The sequence below is a fragment of the Protopterus annectens genome, chromosome 7.part0 (assembly GCF_019279795.1).
Source record: "Protopterus annectens isolate FY-2018-M chromosome 7.part0, PAN1.0, whole genome shotgun sequence".
NCBI lineage: Eukaryota > Metazoa > Chordata > Ceratodontiformes > Protopteridae > Protopterus > Protopterus annectens.
In genome coordinates, this window is record NC_056739.1 from 146,561,766 (window position 1) to 146,579,265 (window position 17,500).

The 17,500-nt window shown below is 38.5% G+C and overlaps 1 protein-coding gene across 1 annotated transcript in view; it reads right to left on the reverse strand.

Moving 5' to 3' along the window:
* Positions 1-17,500, reverse strand: part of TULP1 (TUB like protein 1) — a 691,363-nt gene that overhangs the window by 611,954 nt on the left and 61,909 nt on the right. Inside the window, exon 3 of the mRNA XM_044076146.1 lies at positions 17,090-17,181. Coding sequence (XP_043932081.1) covers positions 17,090-17,181 — 92 coding nt within the window. The remainder of the gene's footprint in view (positions 1-17,089; positions 17,182-17,500) is intronic.

Below are 17,500 nucleotides of genomic sequence, written 5' to 3' on the forward strand. Positions count from 1 at the left end.
GCCAGAGGTATACATCTCAGGGAAGAAGAAATCATCCTTCCCATGACCTTGAAGGTGGATCCAACATATGCTGGATTAGGGTATCCCCTCTCCAGTCTTGACAATAACCTGACTGAAGAAGGGATGGCCTGAGCTAAAAACAAGAGTCCCAAACTCAAAAGAGTGGAAAGCCTAAAGGCGGGGATTGGCCTTGACACCACAAAGGCTGAACGAGGCCACCTAAGATGGCTCCAAAGAAGGCAAGGAGAACTAAATGTTGAATCAGCGAGACTGAGTCCCACTGGAGTCCAATATCGCTAAAGCAAGAGCACCAGTTGACACTGAAGGAAGAGGCTCTGGTATAGGTAATGGCCTCAAGACCACTGGCTTTGTAATATGGGCTGAGGAACATTCAAAAATGGGGAAGGAAGGGCCTATCCCCTCCATCCTTGATGCTTGGGGAGCAGGACACCCATTTCTATTTACAACTTTAGGAATGCTCTGTTCAAACAATCCAACTGCAAGCCTGAAGCATTCCTGATGAACTTGAAAGACCTGAATGAGGAAACTAAAGGAGGTTTCTGCAGAATACAGAAGTGTTCCTGCTTCAAAAATGGTCTGCTTGGCTGCCATTTCAGTGACTTGTCTAAAGTTAAACTAGGCTGTGGCTTCAGGTAGACATGGCTTCAGGTAGGCTGAAAGGTAGACATGTTTTGATAACTTGGGAGCAGAAGACAAAGCCTCATCATTGGCTTTTCCTTTCCTTGACTCATTTCTCTTTGTACGATTTGTGTCAGGGCATCAGTTTGTCAGAGTTCTTCCTGGGACTATCACACTTAGATTAAGGAGGAAGAAGCCCTTTTATAACCAGCTTATTTCTTCTGAGTGGGCTCTTTGACCAAAGCCTTAAACATGGTGCAGTCCACATTTGAGCGCTCTACCCTTACAAAATAAACTCACAGGTTGTAGCCATCTTGGGGGTCTTTTATGGCCACATTTCTGACACTTGAACACCCCTCAGTCATTATGTACAGAATGAAATGGATCAAACTTTAAACCTAAGAAAGAATGTAAGTGCATAGAAGTGGAAACCATTTTGGACTAAAGAACTGTCAGTCTTAGTGTAAAATCCATACAGTATTTTCCATGTTTGAAGTGAATCATTTATACCAAAAAAGAATAATACTCCCTTATGAGGGAGAGATCTGTACAAGCGGAGAGTTCAGTGCTGTTAAAGAAGAGTGTGAACGTTTATGTAAAATCAGTATGGGAGAGTGGAAGAAACTAGTGTCAAAAAGCATAAACAGCAAACATTTTTAGGTGATGGGGAGGAGAAACATGATCAAGCAGATATGCAGATCCTTGTTTTAAGACATCTTTGAGACTAGTCTGAAGCTAAGGAGTGGAATCATTCTTTCTAATGACGTCAGGAAGAGTACCAATAGTTTAAGACCCACAACAGAGTAAGGATGGCCAGTGGAGCATAGAAAGGGAGACATTCTATGGAGTGCAGTTACATATCTGGTTCTGGATTTAAGAAAATAGAAGCAAGCTAGGGATGAATATTGAATGTAAGGATTTTGTAGATAACAGTGCATAACAGAAGGGTGATGTATTCTTTAAAAGGTAGATAGATGTCCCAGCTGGGGGGGGAGGGGGGTAATGTGGAATTAATTTTTAAGTCAAAGAAAGGTAAGTCTACAGAGCATAGCTCTCAACCATTTTGTTCAAGAATCAGGGATAAAGCCAAAAATAATGGGACATATTTTAAACATTGTTCTTATAGATTTAGAAAGTTGCTAGTATAACAGGTTTTATGAAGTCTGAATCTTAAATGCTGCCATTATTTAGCAACTGTGATCCCAACAGTTTGGTAGAAAAACATACATTTTATGAAAAGCAGACCAAAAATATGAGGAAGAAACATTCATGCACCACAGGAGAGAACTGATAACGGTGAATGGAACAATGGTTTGTCCAATCAGCCAGCAGGTGGTGCATGCAATATAATGCCCCCTCATACAGATACAGACACACAGCACCAAACATTCTCTAAGAGAGCCTGCACTCCACTGATGTCCAGAGTTTGCCTCCAGTTAACAGTTTACATATCACTGCTTGGAACCTTCCATTTTTGCCCACATATTATCACTAAGAGGCTAGACATGAATGGACAGGTGTTCTACCGGGGATACAGCCAAAGGAAGTCCATGCAGCTAATACTGTAAATGCATGTTTCTTGTTCTAGTCCCAATCATAGCTCTGTTTTTGAGACATACATCTCCAAAATATGGAATGCTGCCTTTCATAATCTGTAACAAATGGGAAAAATGTGGAACACAGTAACAGCTTCAACTAGGAAGCTCATAGCATGGTTAAGATATTTGTTTTCCGATGAATGCACACAATTCAATACTATTTACATTATTTTCTATGGATATTTGTTAAAAATTCAAACAATGGATGTGTGACAGACCCTTTCAATGTGTTTCAGTATGGAACATGGAAGTTATGACTCAGAGAACATTCCTAGAAATCAGGTAAAGTTGAGAGGTGCTGAGTTTCATATAAAATACACAGACAGCTACAATGCTGTCAGAGAATTAGAATAGTGAAAAAAAAACTTATTTTTCTAGGCATTATGATCACCTTGCACAGCTGTTTGCAGTTGCCTGCTTAAGCAGGGGTCTTGTATTCTTCCTCCCAACTCCTTGCTTGCCTGGCTCATACTTCAGTCCCAAAATTTGTCTTTCTTTTGTTTTTCTTTAAGATTCAGATTCTGAGTTTCAGTGGTTGAAAAAACACACAGCATAACACCTTCAGATCTACAGAGAATGTGCGGTGAGTACAGCTGAGTAACAATAAATTATTCTGACAAATCAGCTGAGAACACCTGCATTTGCCCCTCACAGTCAAATCAGATTGCAGGCAGACGTGGGCTGATGACACGACTGATCAAATACAGGTCAAATTTAAAAAAAAAAAAGTGATTTAAAGAGGTCACTTGGAATTTCATGGCTCTCTTATTTTAACAAAAATTGGGATTTTTTGGCAAATATGGGGCAGTTGAAATGTATGCTACAGAGATTGTTATAAAGAACTTTTAGGTATTTGAGTTTTTAACTAGAGGCATAGGTGAGGAGGAAAAGGCCATGTGTTCAAGCTTTTTTATGGAGAATTCATTTACATACAGACTTGTGTATTTTAGGAGCAAGGAATCCAAATAATCTGTAATGTCGAAGCAGTGACTCATTAAATTAGCTTCTTAGATGACTAAAGATTGTGAGGTTAACAGAAGTACCAAGGTACTACAAACATGTGGAGTAGAAGAATAAAGCCATGACTAGGGCCAGGCAACCCAACTTCAATTAGCAGCTCAGGTGCTTGATAGTGGAGGCTGGGGGATGGACATGCACATCCTGGAGGAAAGGTGTGAAGGGGCGGGATGTGTACTGCACAGGTCCCTTTAGAGGAAGGGCTGGGGTGCAAATTCCCTAGGGAAGGGTGCTAGGCTCACTAAGCCACATATGGATGGCCATCATAGTGAGAATGCCAGAATGGGCACCCACATGGAGAAAGCATTGTGAGCCTCTGCAGTGATGGAGACCTGTCATTTCCCTACCCGGGGGGGGGGGGGGGGTAAGTCATTCAAATGCTCTTAACTGTTGAGGTGACAGTGAGGGCACAAATCACTTTTATGGCTGCATGAATCATGTCCCATTTCAAACAGCTCTTGCTTTGGTTCTGGACTGAAGCACAGGAGCTGAAGAACAAATGGGTCCTGAATGAATGGAAAAAGGCTTGATGGTCCTCAGACATTGATGCAAAAAATCACCATAAAAAATGCCTAGACTTGTTGCAAAGGATTATTATTATATATGAGAAATGTTGAATAAAATATACTGAACTGAGTCTGCCATGAGTGGCAAACAGTGCTACTTTTTCCCAGTTAAGAACGAGTTGTTTATTGTCAAGCAATTTTAGGATGTTTTGTAGACCATCTAGAACATCTGTAGAACACAGAGATTAATTTTTATATTGAGAACAAAGGCGGTTCATTGACAGAGGAGAATATCATCAGCACAGAGAACAAGATCTGAGGGGATCTATATCAGAACATACTGAGTTAATACGAAGGCTGAAATAGTGACAGCCTAAAAGAGAGCTTTGAGGGATTTTTGATAAATGGGAGATTTAGAGGGGACATTGCAGTCAAGTTTAACTCTAAGGGATCTGATAGAAAGATAGCTAGTAATCCAGAGAATTGCAGATTTACCAAAACCAGATGAATTAAGTGTTTAAAAGGAGCTTCTGATTTACAACATCAACTGACTTTAAGAGGTAAGGAACCAGGGGATACAGATTATCACTTCTGTGGTTGCCATGATCAGGTATGCTAACAAGTGGCTTTTTATTTTGCCTTACAAAGGGAATGAAGGGATCCTGAGAACATAGATTGTGAAGGGATCCTGAGAACATAGATTGTGAAGGGATCCTGAGAACATAGATTGTGAAGGGATCCTGAGAACATAGATTGTGAAGGGATCCTGAGAACATAGATTGCTCAAGTCCTTCAATTCCCTGAAATACAACTCCTTCACCTTAATATTAGTATTGTTCCCACAGATTCAGATTCCATTTACTTCTATGTAGTTTGCTTCCTATATTTTCTAAAGATTCAACCTCAAGTTCTTTTATCTCCTTTACGACATTCAGTAACTATTTTACAGTTGATTTTGCTTTTTGATTTCTTTTTTCTAGTAATTGCTTTTTGGTAGCTATCAGCATTAAACTTAGTAGGACTTTATGTGTCTAGGTAATGCAGTTTCTATATCCCATCGCAAAGGAATCATTCGCTTAGTTAAATAACTTGCTGTCTCAACATGTTTGACAAAATACGATCTAAAGAAATTCTAAATTCTATCAACGTGTTGCATTTTCAAAAAACATGTTTTCAGACATCTCTCTTTTACATTGCACATTCAGCAATTCTACGAATACCTGGAGTATAAAAATACCTAACCAAACAGTTCCTTGCAAAAATCTTTTAGATTTCAGTGCATACTTGGCAGGCATACACATACCCTCCCATTATTTCTTTATATGCTGCCTTCCCTTTCTGATTTTCCAGTCTTTTTTTAACCTCTTCTGATTGATGTTATTGATATCATGCATTATTTTATATCCCTACTAATTAACCCTTTTTACCACAGCTTCTGTTCTAGACTCAACTGTAAACTCAGCCTGATCAGGTCTTTCATTTATGACTCCCTTATTCCTTACTCTATGTCTATAGTCTGTTATCAATCCCCTGTAGGGAAGAGAGTCTTCAACCTGCAGTCCAAACGTCTGTTTGGCCTCATTCCATACTATGATTTTCCATAGTTATTTGCTCCCAATGCCTTGGTTTGTGGGCTAATTTCCCCAGTAAATTCTAGCTGCCTCTTGCCTATTTTCTGCTCCTCTACTTGCAGATATCCTTATTGGTAAAATCTCCTTTCTCCACTCCTGTGTTGACTTAGTTCTCAAACTATTTTCTGCTACTTTGTAAATATATTTGATATGGTTATTACTGCTCTCCTTCAGTGCCCACACCCAGAATCAGTCTCTCCTTATTTCGTGAAGTCGCTTCCTTTTTCCGTATTATCCCTTTCCATTTAGATTTGTAGTCTTCTGCCTGTATTATGTATATGAACATTAACTGTATAGTTTTAAAATATCCCACAATCCTGAGCCACCTTGTTCTTTGGGGAGAAAGACCATATTCCATTTAATTTCTGCCCTTTTTTCCACCAAAATAAATTCATTCAATTATTTGTTAATTATGGTACACGGCTTCCCCTCTGGTTGATAAAAATATATTTAAACTGGATACATTATTTAATAGACTAGAAATATTTTCTTTGCTTGTACCTTAGCATCCATGTCCATATAGCCAAGAGCTTCCAGCTTCTCACTTTTTTTACAGTAGAGAGTCCATTATCCAAACGTCGATTATCTAAAATGTCAGTTATCTGAACCCAGATTTCCAAAGTTTTCAGGTAGGAAAAATCAAAGTCTGAATATGTAAACGTTATATGTATTCGCTTGTGCACGTTGTTTGAACTTGTAGCCCACTTGTGTGTGAAAAATATTCTTTATTGTCCACTGGACTTGCTGAATGGTTGAAAAGTGTATTCCCTGAGTGCAGAAAAAGCAAGATTTTGGAAGTTTTTTATCCAGTTCATCATATGTTTGATTATCTGAACTGTTTGATTATCCGAACTAGCTTTGGTCCCAATTAGTTCAGATAAATGAAGTTCTACTCTATTGACTTTTGTTAGGCCTCTCCCTATATATCCTTTGCTGCCATAATAGAATTCTTTTTAACATTAACACCTGAAGACTCCATCTTATCATGTGCCCCCAATAAATACAGGCATCTCTGAACCAATTCATGTACAGGAATGTGGTTTACAGTTGTAGCCTTTGTGTCATCTTCATTAATTTTATATTCAGAAAAGTCTTGAAACTGTCTCAAAATGTTCCACAAAACTTGAAAAGTCAATTTCTGTTTTATCAGGTACAAAATATCACCTGCAAATATGGCTATTTTGCCTTGTGTACCATAATAGTCAATACCTCTGAATATCAGTCAGTACCTCTGAATATCAGTCAATACCCTTGAATTTGGATGTCCCTTATTTTATATGCCAGTGGCTCTAACTATGAGGAAAATAAAGGTGAAAGAGAACACCCTTGTCTGGTTCTTCTATACAGAGTTTGTCAGACAGGAGCCCTTCAGACATGATTCTTACCTCTGACCCTTCATGTATCCTTGTAATTAACCTCAATATTCTACACGGAAGCATAAATGCTGCCAATGCCCTGCTCGTAATATCCCAGTTAACTCAGTCAAGTGCTTTTTCTGCATCAAGGCACACCAACAATAATGGGCCTTCTTGTACTCTGCCTTTCTTTGTTAAAGTTAGTTCTAGTAATGTTGCTGAATGTTTGCTTACTGTCCACAAGACCGCATTGACCCATATCTATAGTTTTGGCAACCACTAACCCAGTGTCAGTGAACTGTGCCTGTGTTCAGATTTTCCATGTAGATCTTTATTTTATTTGTCTATCTATTTAATTTATCTATTTATTTTTTCATAGGTTTGGTCATTCCATTTGGATGTTAGGCCCTGGATCATCCCCCATTTTTTTTCCTTTTCATTTCAATTCCTTTATTTGTTTCCCAGATGTCTTTGTGAACTCAGATCATCTTGACCTCTTAACCTTCATTCCTCAGTGGAGTTCACCACAGCCTGCCCAATCATCTCTCTTTAAATGCACAAGCTTACATTGCTTTGATTGTCCTGATTACATTACATAATATGATGGCAGAGGGACACAATCTATATGTCTAATCTACCATTTGGGCTGCTTCTAATAAATATCTGCTGCCATTGGGGTTTGCTTAACCACTTTCAGCTGTCTCATACACTTTTAAAGGTCCTCTGTCTTTCTCAGAATCCTCCTTATCAATTTTGTTTCCTTCTCCCTAAATGGACTCAGAACTGGAAGCAGTGCTCCAATGGAGGCCTTAGAAATTATCAAATATTTTTTCTGTTTCTTAAGTCTACACCCCTGCAGATGTATTCTATCATCCTGTTGGTCTTGGCAGCTGCCTTCTTACTTTGTTCTTGGTGACTCTTTCCAGCTGAGATGATCACCCATAAACCCATTCTTATACCTTAGTTTTAAGCTAATGTGTCACCATGCAATTCTACACTACAAGGCTATTGCTTTCTGTATGTAGCACCATGCACATTGTAACTCAGTCTGTGACTGACCTTCTCGCATTGCTATTCTTCCAAGCTCCCTTATCAGAATGTTTTCTTTATCACCCATATGTATTACTGTCTTAGTTTCATACACAATGAAGCTAATACACAAAGCATTTATGATCTAGAGCATCACTTTAAGAGGGTGTTAACTTAAGGGTGCATGAGCCATGTGATAACAGTCTTCCAGGTCTTCCAGTAAAGGTGCGGATGAGAGTGAAGCTCCTGCCTCTGTTGCTTCACTACAGCCATTTCTGATTTTACTTTATAAGAAGCATATACTAAAGATAATATTACTTTCTTTATCTAGTCTTACATCTCACATGAACACACTGACATGAGAGGGCCCCATGAACGGCCCTTGTGGCACTTCTACCTGACGTGAAGGGGCCCCATGAACGATCCTTGCAGCACTCCTACCTTACGTGATGGTGTCCCATGACTAATCCTATCTGCACTCCTACTTATCCCTGCTTTTTATTCTGATAGCACTCACTCATAAATCGCTGTTTGAAACCTACCATCAAGCCACCTTTCTGCCCAGCTGATCATGTTGTTTTCCATTCCCCATCCATTTCCATTAATTCAACAGGTTCCTTCATGTAATGGACTCATACATTTTATTGAAATCCTGGTATATGACAATAGCTGGTCTTACAATATCTGTTTTCCCAGTCGTCTTGCCATAAGATTACACAAAGTTTGTATGCAGGGAATTTCTGTCCCTGAATTCATCTTAAATGATATGTGGGAAGTAGTGCCCATTAAAAATCTGACCATCCATTATTTCATCAACTTTTCATGGCAATTCACATTACTAAGAGCAATCCTACTGTTATTTAATTGCTGGAGGTTGCCTTTTGCATCCTTCTTCTGAAATGGTACATCTGATTTACAATCAGTTGTTCAGCATCTTCCATTGGCTCATGATCTGTTAAGCAGTTCCTTGATAGAATTATTTATTTTAATTACTTATTTATTTTACATTTGGCAACCGGGAAAGTCCAACTGGACACAATTACATACATATAGATTATATACAGATACATCAAATATTAGAAAAAAAAAATATGTACATACAGATAAATCAGAGTACATGTAGTTACAAAACAATTCTGAGATGTCATGTGACAGAGAATCAAATACAGATAAATCAGTACAGTACATATAGTTACAAAACAATTCTGAGATGTCATGTCTCACAGAATCAAATACATAGTTACAAAACAATTCCGAGATGTCATGTGACACAGAATCAAATACAGATAAATCAGTAGAGTACATATAGTTACAAAACAATTCCGAGATGCCATGTGACGCAGAATCAAATACAGATAAATCAGTAGAGTACATATAGTTACAAAACAATTCTGAGATGTCATGTCTCACAGAAGCAACTACAGATAAATCAGTAGAGTACATATAGTTACAAAACAATTCTGAGATGTCATGTGACATAGAATCAAATACAGATAAATCGGTAGAGTACATATAGTTACAAAACAATTCTGAGATGTCATGTGACACAGAATCAAATACAGATAAATCAGTAGAGTACATATAGTTACAAAACAATTCTGAGATGTCATGTGACACAGAATCAAATACACATAAATCAGTAGAGTACATATAGTTACAAAACAATTCTGAGATGTCATGTGACACAGAATCAAATACAGATAAATCAGCAGAGTACATATAGTTACAAAACAATTCCGAGATGTCATGTGACACAGAATCAAATACAGATAAATCAGCAGAGTACATATAGTTCATAGGTTCATACTAGGCTTTCTGCCCTAGGGCATTTATAAGCTTAGCCAGAGTGTGTTTGGCTTTCGCCACCCATTTTAAATTAATTTTGCTATGCCCTTTTTCAAGGTTAGTATACTGTGCCTCTGTCTAACAGTGACACAGAAGTGATACCCGGGGTAAACCTACGATCTCCCATCCACTCATCAAGATTCCTTTTGAAGAGAGTCAATGAGGGACTCTGCCTAACCTGGACTGGGATTTTATTCCAGAGTGAAGGGAGCCTCTGGGTTATGAATCTGTCCCTCTAGCATGTCCTATTTAGTTCAGTGCTGAGGTTCAAGTCTCTCGAGCGCGTAGCTCGATGGGATTTGGATTTTCTGAGGTGCAGCATGTCCATTAATTCCGAGTTGGACATGGCTTTATACGTCAGGCACAGATCGCCTCTGAGCAGGCAGTATGCCACTGAGTAGAGCTGGAGTTCCTTTAACCGGGCAGCATATGGCATCTGTTTGAGACCTTTGATCCTCTTGGTGAGGTAATTTTGGGGTCTTTCCAGTTGCTACAGGTGTCTGGTAAGGTACATCCCAAAAGGGGCATTGTACTCAATTATGGGCCTGATGAGGGATGAGTAAAGAGGCACGATGACTTCCCCTGATCTAGATGTGAATCCCTTCATGATTAGGTGGGCTATATAAAATGTTTTTCTAACCACTTTGGCCACGTGGTTGTCAAATGATAGATTACTATCAACTTGCGTCCCCAGGTCCGTAATTACTTCTTCTGTACTTAATGGATTACCACCTATGTGGTAATTTGTGGGCACTTTGTTTTTGCCAAAGGGGATGACTATACACTTTTTGGCGTTTAGCTTGAAGCCATGGCTCTGGCACCAGTTGTCTGTTTCTATGAGGCCCTTTTGGAGGATGCTTGTGACGGCTGGAGAGTCGATTATGGTGCCCAGTCTGCAGTCATCTGCGAACTTGGTCAGCCACAGTCCTTCTGTGTTGGCCTGTACCTCCGAGAAATATATACCGAACAAGAGAGGTCCCAGGACTGAGCCTTGTGGGACGCCACTTGTAACTGGTTTGGAGTCTGACATGGCTCCAGCAATTCTAACCATGTGGGTTCTGTCCTTGAGCCAGTTTGCAACCCATCTAGTGACATAGGGGTTTATATTTAAGCTGGTGAGCTTATCTATAATGCCCGAGTGGGGTATTGTATCGAAGGCTTTTGCGAGGTCCAGGTAGGCTGTGTGGACCACCTTCCCCTCGTCAATGGCCTTGGTGACTGTTTCAAAGAAATCAACCAGGTTTAAGAGGCAGGATCTGCCCTTAACAAAGCCAAACTGGGTAGGATCCAGTGTCTGTAGGTCCCCAATATCTTTATTTATGAGTTCCATGATGATCCTTTCCATAGCTTTGCAGACCAAGCTAGTCAGGCTTATGGGGCGATAGTTTCCAGGATCCGTTGAGGCACCACCTTTGTGGAGAGGGACCACTGTTGCTGTATGCCACTCTTTGGGTACATATCCTGTAGTAAGGCTGAGATTGAACAGTAGTTTTACAAAACAATTCTGAGATGTCATGTGACACAGAATCAAATACAGATAAATCAGCAGAGTACATATAGTTACAAAACAATTCTGAGATGTCATGTGACAGAATCAAATACAGATAAATCAGTAGAGTACATATAGTTACAAAACAATTCTGAGATGTCATGTGACACAGAATCAAATACAGATAAATCAGTAGAGTACATATAGTTACAAAACAATTCTGAGATGCCATGTGACGCAGAATCAAATACAGATAAATCAGTAGAGTACATATAGTTACAAAACAATTCTGAGATGTCATGTGACACAGAATCAAATACAGATAAATCAGTAGAGTACATATAGTTACAAAACAATTCTGAGATGCCATGTGACGCAGAATCAAATACAGATAAATCAGTAGAGTACATATAGTTACAAAACAATTCCGAGATGCCATGTGACACAGAATCAAATACAGATAAATCAGTAGAGTACATATAGTTACAAAACAATTCCGAGATGCCATGTGACACAGAATCAAATACAGATAAATCAGTAGAGTACATATAGTTACAAAACAATTCTGAGATGCCATGTGACGCAGAATCAAATACAGATAAATCAGTAGAGTACATATAGTTACAAAACAATTCTGAGATGTCATGTGACACAGAATCAAATACAGATAAATCAGCAGAGTACATATAGTTACAAAACAATTCTGAGATGTCATGTGACAGAATCAAATACAGATAAATCAGTAGAGTACATATAGTTACAAAACAATTCTGAGATGTCATGTGACACAGAATCAAATACAGATAAATCAGTAGAGTACATATAGTTACAAAACAATTCTGAGATGTCATGTGACACAGAATCAAATACAGATAAATCAGTAGAGTACATATAGTTACAAAACAATTCTGAGATGCCATGTGACACAGAATCAAATACAGATAAATCAGTAGAGTACATATAGTTACAAAACAATTCTGAGATGCCATGTGACGCAGAATCAAATACAGATAAATCAGTAGAGTACATATAGTTACAAAACAATTCCGAGATGTCATGTGACACAGAATCAAATACAGATAAATCAGCAGAGTACATATAGTTACAAAACAATTCTGAGATGTCATGTGACAGAATCAAATACAGATAAATCAGTAGAGTACATATAGTTACAAAACAATTCTGAGATGTCATGTGACACAGAATCAAATACAGATAAATCAGCAGAGTACATATAGTTACAAAACAATTCTGAGATGTCATGTGACACAGAATCAAATACAGATAAATCAGTAGAGTACATATAGTTACAAAACAATTCTGAGATGTCATGTGACACAGAATCAAATACAGATAAATCAGCAGAGTACATATAGTTACAAAACAATTCTGAGATGTCATGTGACAGAATCAAATACAGATAAATCAGTAGAGTACATATAGTTACAAAACAATTCTGAGATGTCATGTGACACAGAATCAAATACAGATAAATCAGTAGAGTACATATAGTTACAAAACAATTCTGAGATGTCATGTGACACAGAATCAAATACAGATAAATCAGTAGAGTACATATAGTTACAAAACAATTCTGAGATGCCATGTGACACAGAATCAAATACAGATAAATCAGTAGAGTACATATAGTTACAAAACAATTCTGAGATGCCATGTGACGCAGAATCAAATACAGATAAATCAGTAGAGTACATATAGTTACAAAACAATTCCGAGATGTCATGTGACACAGAATCAAATACAGATAAATCAGCAGAGTACATATAGTTACAAAACAATTCTGAGATGTCATGTGACAGAATCAAATACAGATAAATCAGTAGAGTACATATAGTTACAAAACAATTCTGAGATGTCATGTGACACAGAATCAAATACAGATAAATCAGCAGAGTACATATAGTTACAAAACAATTCTGAGATGTCATGTGACACAGAATCAAATACAGATAAATCAGTAGAGTACATATAGTTACAAAACAATTCTGAGATGTCATGTGACACAGAATCAAATACAGATAAATCCACAGAATAGATATAGTGAAGAAATTATTCTGAAACATTCGGTGTCAGAGAGTCAAATATAGACGTCTGTATACATGTTCATTCAGACACGCGATAAAAGAGAATAGTGAGTGAAAGCTATCCGGGACTGGTACAGGAAGAGAGCCACGAATTAGGTGAGTTTTTAGAGATTTTTTAAACTGCACTAAGGAGGAATTGGATGCAGTGTATTCCATACTTTAGATATGAAATTAAAAAGGGATTCACCAGCACTATTAGTGGCTTTTGTTGAGTCTAGAAGGAATTTATTACTGGAGCAGAGAGTTTTATTACTGGAGTAAGGATGTAACAGATTTTGAAGTGCAGGATTTTTCTCTGGCTGGTACAGAAGTTTGTGGGCACTATTGGTTGTAGAGTAGAAGCTGACATAGTTCCACCAGTGGAGTTGTTTTAGGGCAGTACAGTGATGTGACCTAATAAGGAGAATCAGAGGCAAACTTGTTTATTTTGTTGTAGCAGCAGTCTAGTTTAGCTAAATCAGTCTTTCTAAGGTTAGTAAGAATTGGGGAAGCACAGAGAAGTGTTGAGATGAGTTAAGTGCGTGTAATAGTGGACTTAGCGTGCTTATAAGAAACTGCTTATTTGTGTATAGAACCCCACATTTTTCGTGCGCTTTCTTTATGCTCTGAGAGATGTGTATATCAAATCTCATACTATTGTCAATCTCTACACCAAGAAGTTTGGTGTGAGTTACAGCACAGATAATGGTTTTATCCCTGGACAAAATATTAAATGAGGGAAAATGTGCAAAGTGGGAAAATGGGTAGATCTTGTAGGTTGGAAGAGCAGAAGTTTAGTTTTGTTAGGATTAAGAATTAGTTGGAAATTAGTGAGCCATGTCTCATCAGAAAGAAAGGAGTCTTGTGTTAGTGAGTGCAGTTCTTGTAGGGATGAGGCAGCACATATTAGTGTAGAACCATCTGCATATTGGATAACAGAAGCATGCAAATTAGAAATGTGAAGGTTGTTAGTACAGAGAGAAAACAGTAGGGACCTAGGACGCAACCTTGGGGAACTCCTAGAGTAACTGTAAGAAGGGGGGAGAGCTCCTGCTGCCACAGAACTGCCTGTTGATGTCCTGATAAGTAACTCTGGAACCAGGTGATAGAGGATTGACTGAGACCTAGAGCAGAAAGAAAACTGATGTTTACTATGTGTGACCATATCAAATGCCTTACAAAGGTTGAGAAATATAGCAGATACAAATTTCCCATTGTTTTTATGGTGGTTTACTGTACTGGCGAAATACATAAGAGCAGTGGTAGTGCTATGGAATGGGCGAAAGCCGTGTTGAGTATTTGATAAAAGTTTCTGAGTGTGTAATTAGTCCACAACTTGTGTATGTACACCTCTCTAGGATTTTGGATAGAGTAGACAGAATAGCAATTGGGTGGTAGTTAGTTTTGTGGAATTACCCCCTTTGTGTAGTGGAATAATATGGGGGATTTTCCAAATTTCAGGGACTAGAATTTCAGATATAGATCTGTTAATAAGAATGGCTACTGGGTAGGCAATCACATCGGCAGCGATTCTCAAAACTCATCTGGTAGCTTGTCTGCTGCCAGTGTTGTGGGCTTTAGCTTTTTGAGACATTTTCTTACCATGTCAACAGGGACAGGTTGAGATTTGAAGGTGTTGTTACTATTTCCTGAATTGGAGGGTTCAGTGGAGGGGCATGGTTTTGATGGTTAGACAGGGCTAGAATGGTCTCTGTGAAGTATTTATTGAATTGAGTAGATATCCATTCGGAAGTCTTTGCAGGGCTTTTGGGGATGGGGTACTTGATTTTCCTGCAAGGAGTATGTTGTTAACAGCTGCCCAGAATTTATGAGGGTTGATTTGATGTGTAATTTGTATGTTGTGGTAGTAATTAACCTTGTCCTGCTTAACTAGTCTCTTTGCTTTATTTCTGAGTTCCAGATATGCTTGTTTGGAGGCTTGGGTCCAAACTTTGTGCAAATGGTCCCATGCTTTGTCTCTAGCTTTAAGCAGTGACCTGGTTTCTTTATTTAGCCAAAGAGCACATTTTGATTTAATTCTGATTGTTTTGGGAGGGGCATGTAGGTTTAAGATATCTAGAAAGGTGAAGCTGAAGTATTTAACAACTTTCTTGAAACTGAGTAGCTTGAGTGGGGTCCAATTACAACTTTTAAGGGCAGATATGAAATTACTGGGGTTAAAGTTCCTTTTATTTCTTATCAAATGGTAGAAAGTGCCTTTGGTATGGTAGACTAGCTGTCTTAGTAGAAAGGTTGGTAGATGGTCACTCAGGCCATCTGGGAGGCAGCCCGAATGAAAGGAGTGGACAGGTCAATTAATTAATAATAGGACTGATTACCTCTTGGATGATTTGTCAGTTTTAGTAGGAGTTTGGATGATTTCTGTAAATCCAGTAACATTGCTGCCTGCTTTCTAAGAATCCATTAGGGAGGGGTTAACCAATCTGCTTCTTGAGCTTTATCCTACCACAATGTTAAGACTGTCATCTGTACTCCCCCATTACCTATTTGTCTGTCCAACTTCTCCCACGCCCTTCTGTTTCTATGAAGGTGTACCACGTTCTCTTTCCACTGTTAACAGAAGCACATAACTGATTTAGAAACTCTGCTTGTTCTTCTGCTTCCTCATCCCCTTGCCTCCTTCATCAATTCATTAACATTTGTCCACCCCCCAGTCCACACAGCTGCAGAAGCTCTTTTGGCACCCTTTAATTATTTAGCTAGATTATTTTCCATTGCAGCTTTGACTCTTCTGACTTCCCATGTTGCCTTCTTTCTAAGTCCCTTAACATTTTCCTTGATGTGTTTTTCCTGTCTGTTTCATTTTTGCATCTTTTTCATTAACTTTCACTGCCCTATTACTAAATATTTGAGCTATGTTAATCTCCGGCTTCTTTTGGCATTTTTTCCCAAGTCCTTCTTGCTTTTTTTTCCCCAAATGATCCAGTTTAAGTTTTTCCAGAGTACGGTCTCCTTTTTTGGGTAACATGCATTCATGGTGGTTGTTCCTTACTGTTTCGCACATTTTATCAATGTCTGCCCTTCAGCCCCCCTCTACCAGGCCCATACCAGTATCTTTATTAGTTGGAAATATGGAAAATGACACTAAGGGATTTGAGCCCCGCACTTTTGCTAGAACTGCCAATTTGCATTTCGACATGTTGCTGCTCCAGGAAGCTACTACTTTTGAATTACCTGACCGTATTCTTTTCCAAGCCAATAAGATGTCACTTACTGCACCTGTGTGTGTCTTAAATGTTTAATGAAAGCTGCAAGTATCACCTTGGCTGATAACTAGTTCTGTGATAACACCATTTATACAAAATAATGTTTTCACATCCTTTCATCTCCATCCAGTCAGTTTACATTTAAAGACACAAAACTACAAACCAGCATTCAGTGTACGTGGATATTTCTGTTTTACCTACCTGTGTGGTATGAACACAAACTCTGCTGAGCTACTGTTGGGGTAATGAGATTCCGTGTCATTTGGGGACTGAAGGCAACTAGACTTTAGCCTTTACTTCCTGAACTGTGACTAAATGGTTAGATTCTGTGGCTCTACAGATGCCTTGAAAATAAGAATGAGTTTGGGAGTCTACTTTGGTGTATGGGATGAGGCTGGAGAGGATATTGAGATGCCCCTTATACTGACCCCAAAGACATAATGGAACCCATATATGCAAGAAGCCAACAGGGTCAGACTGCACCCACTACAACACAAGGATCAGTAAGGGTTCACCATGGTAGTAAAAACATAGAAGACCATGATCATAATTAAGACATGGCTATGTCATCTGCCTAGCTAAGCAAACTGTAAGTTTACCGGACAGTTATCTAGCATGACAGCAAGGAGGGAATCTGATGTTGTTGCAAAAAAGTTATGGTAACCTTACCTTCTTAGATTTCTTAGGTTTTCCTTTCTTGTTGCTGTTCTTCTGTGCAACACTGTCATCCTCCAGAATATTCTCTCTTGATTTAGATACACCTGTCAGTGAACAGAGAATGTAGGTGAACACATCAGTGGAATAGGCTGCATCTCTTTAATCCGTTCAAGAATGAATATTTTTGACAAAAAATACTGTGAATCAGCAGAAAATAGTTTTAAAAGTACATTTTTATAAAGGTGATTTGCTTTGTGTTACTTTGAAATAATATTTTCTTTCCTGTCACTTGCTTATAATGACATTCATATCTTTGCCACGTCAGATTCTATCAAGTATAAAATAATAGGGATAATTACTGAGTCAGTCTATAGTACAGATTCTGCATAATAACTACAAAATGGATGACATACGGCTAGTTTG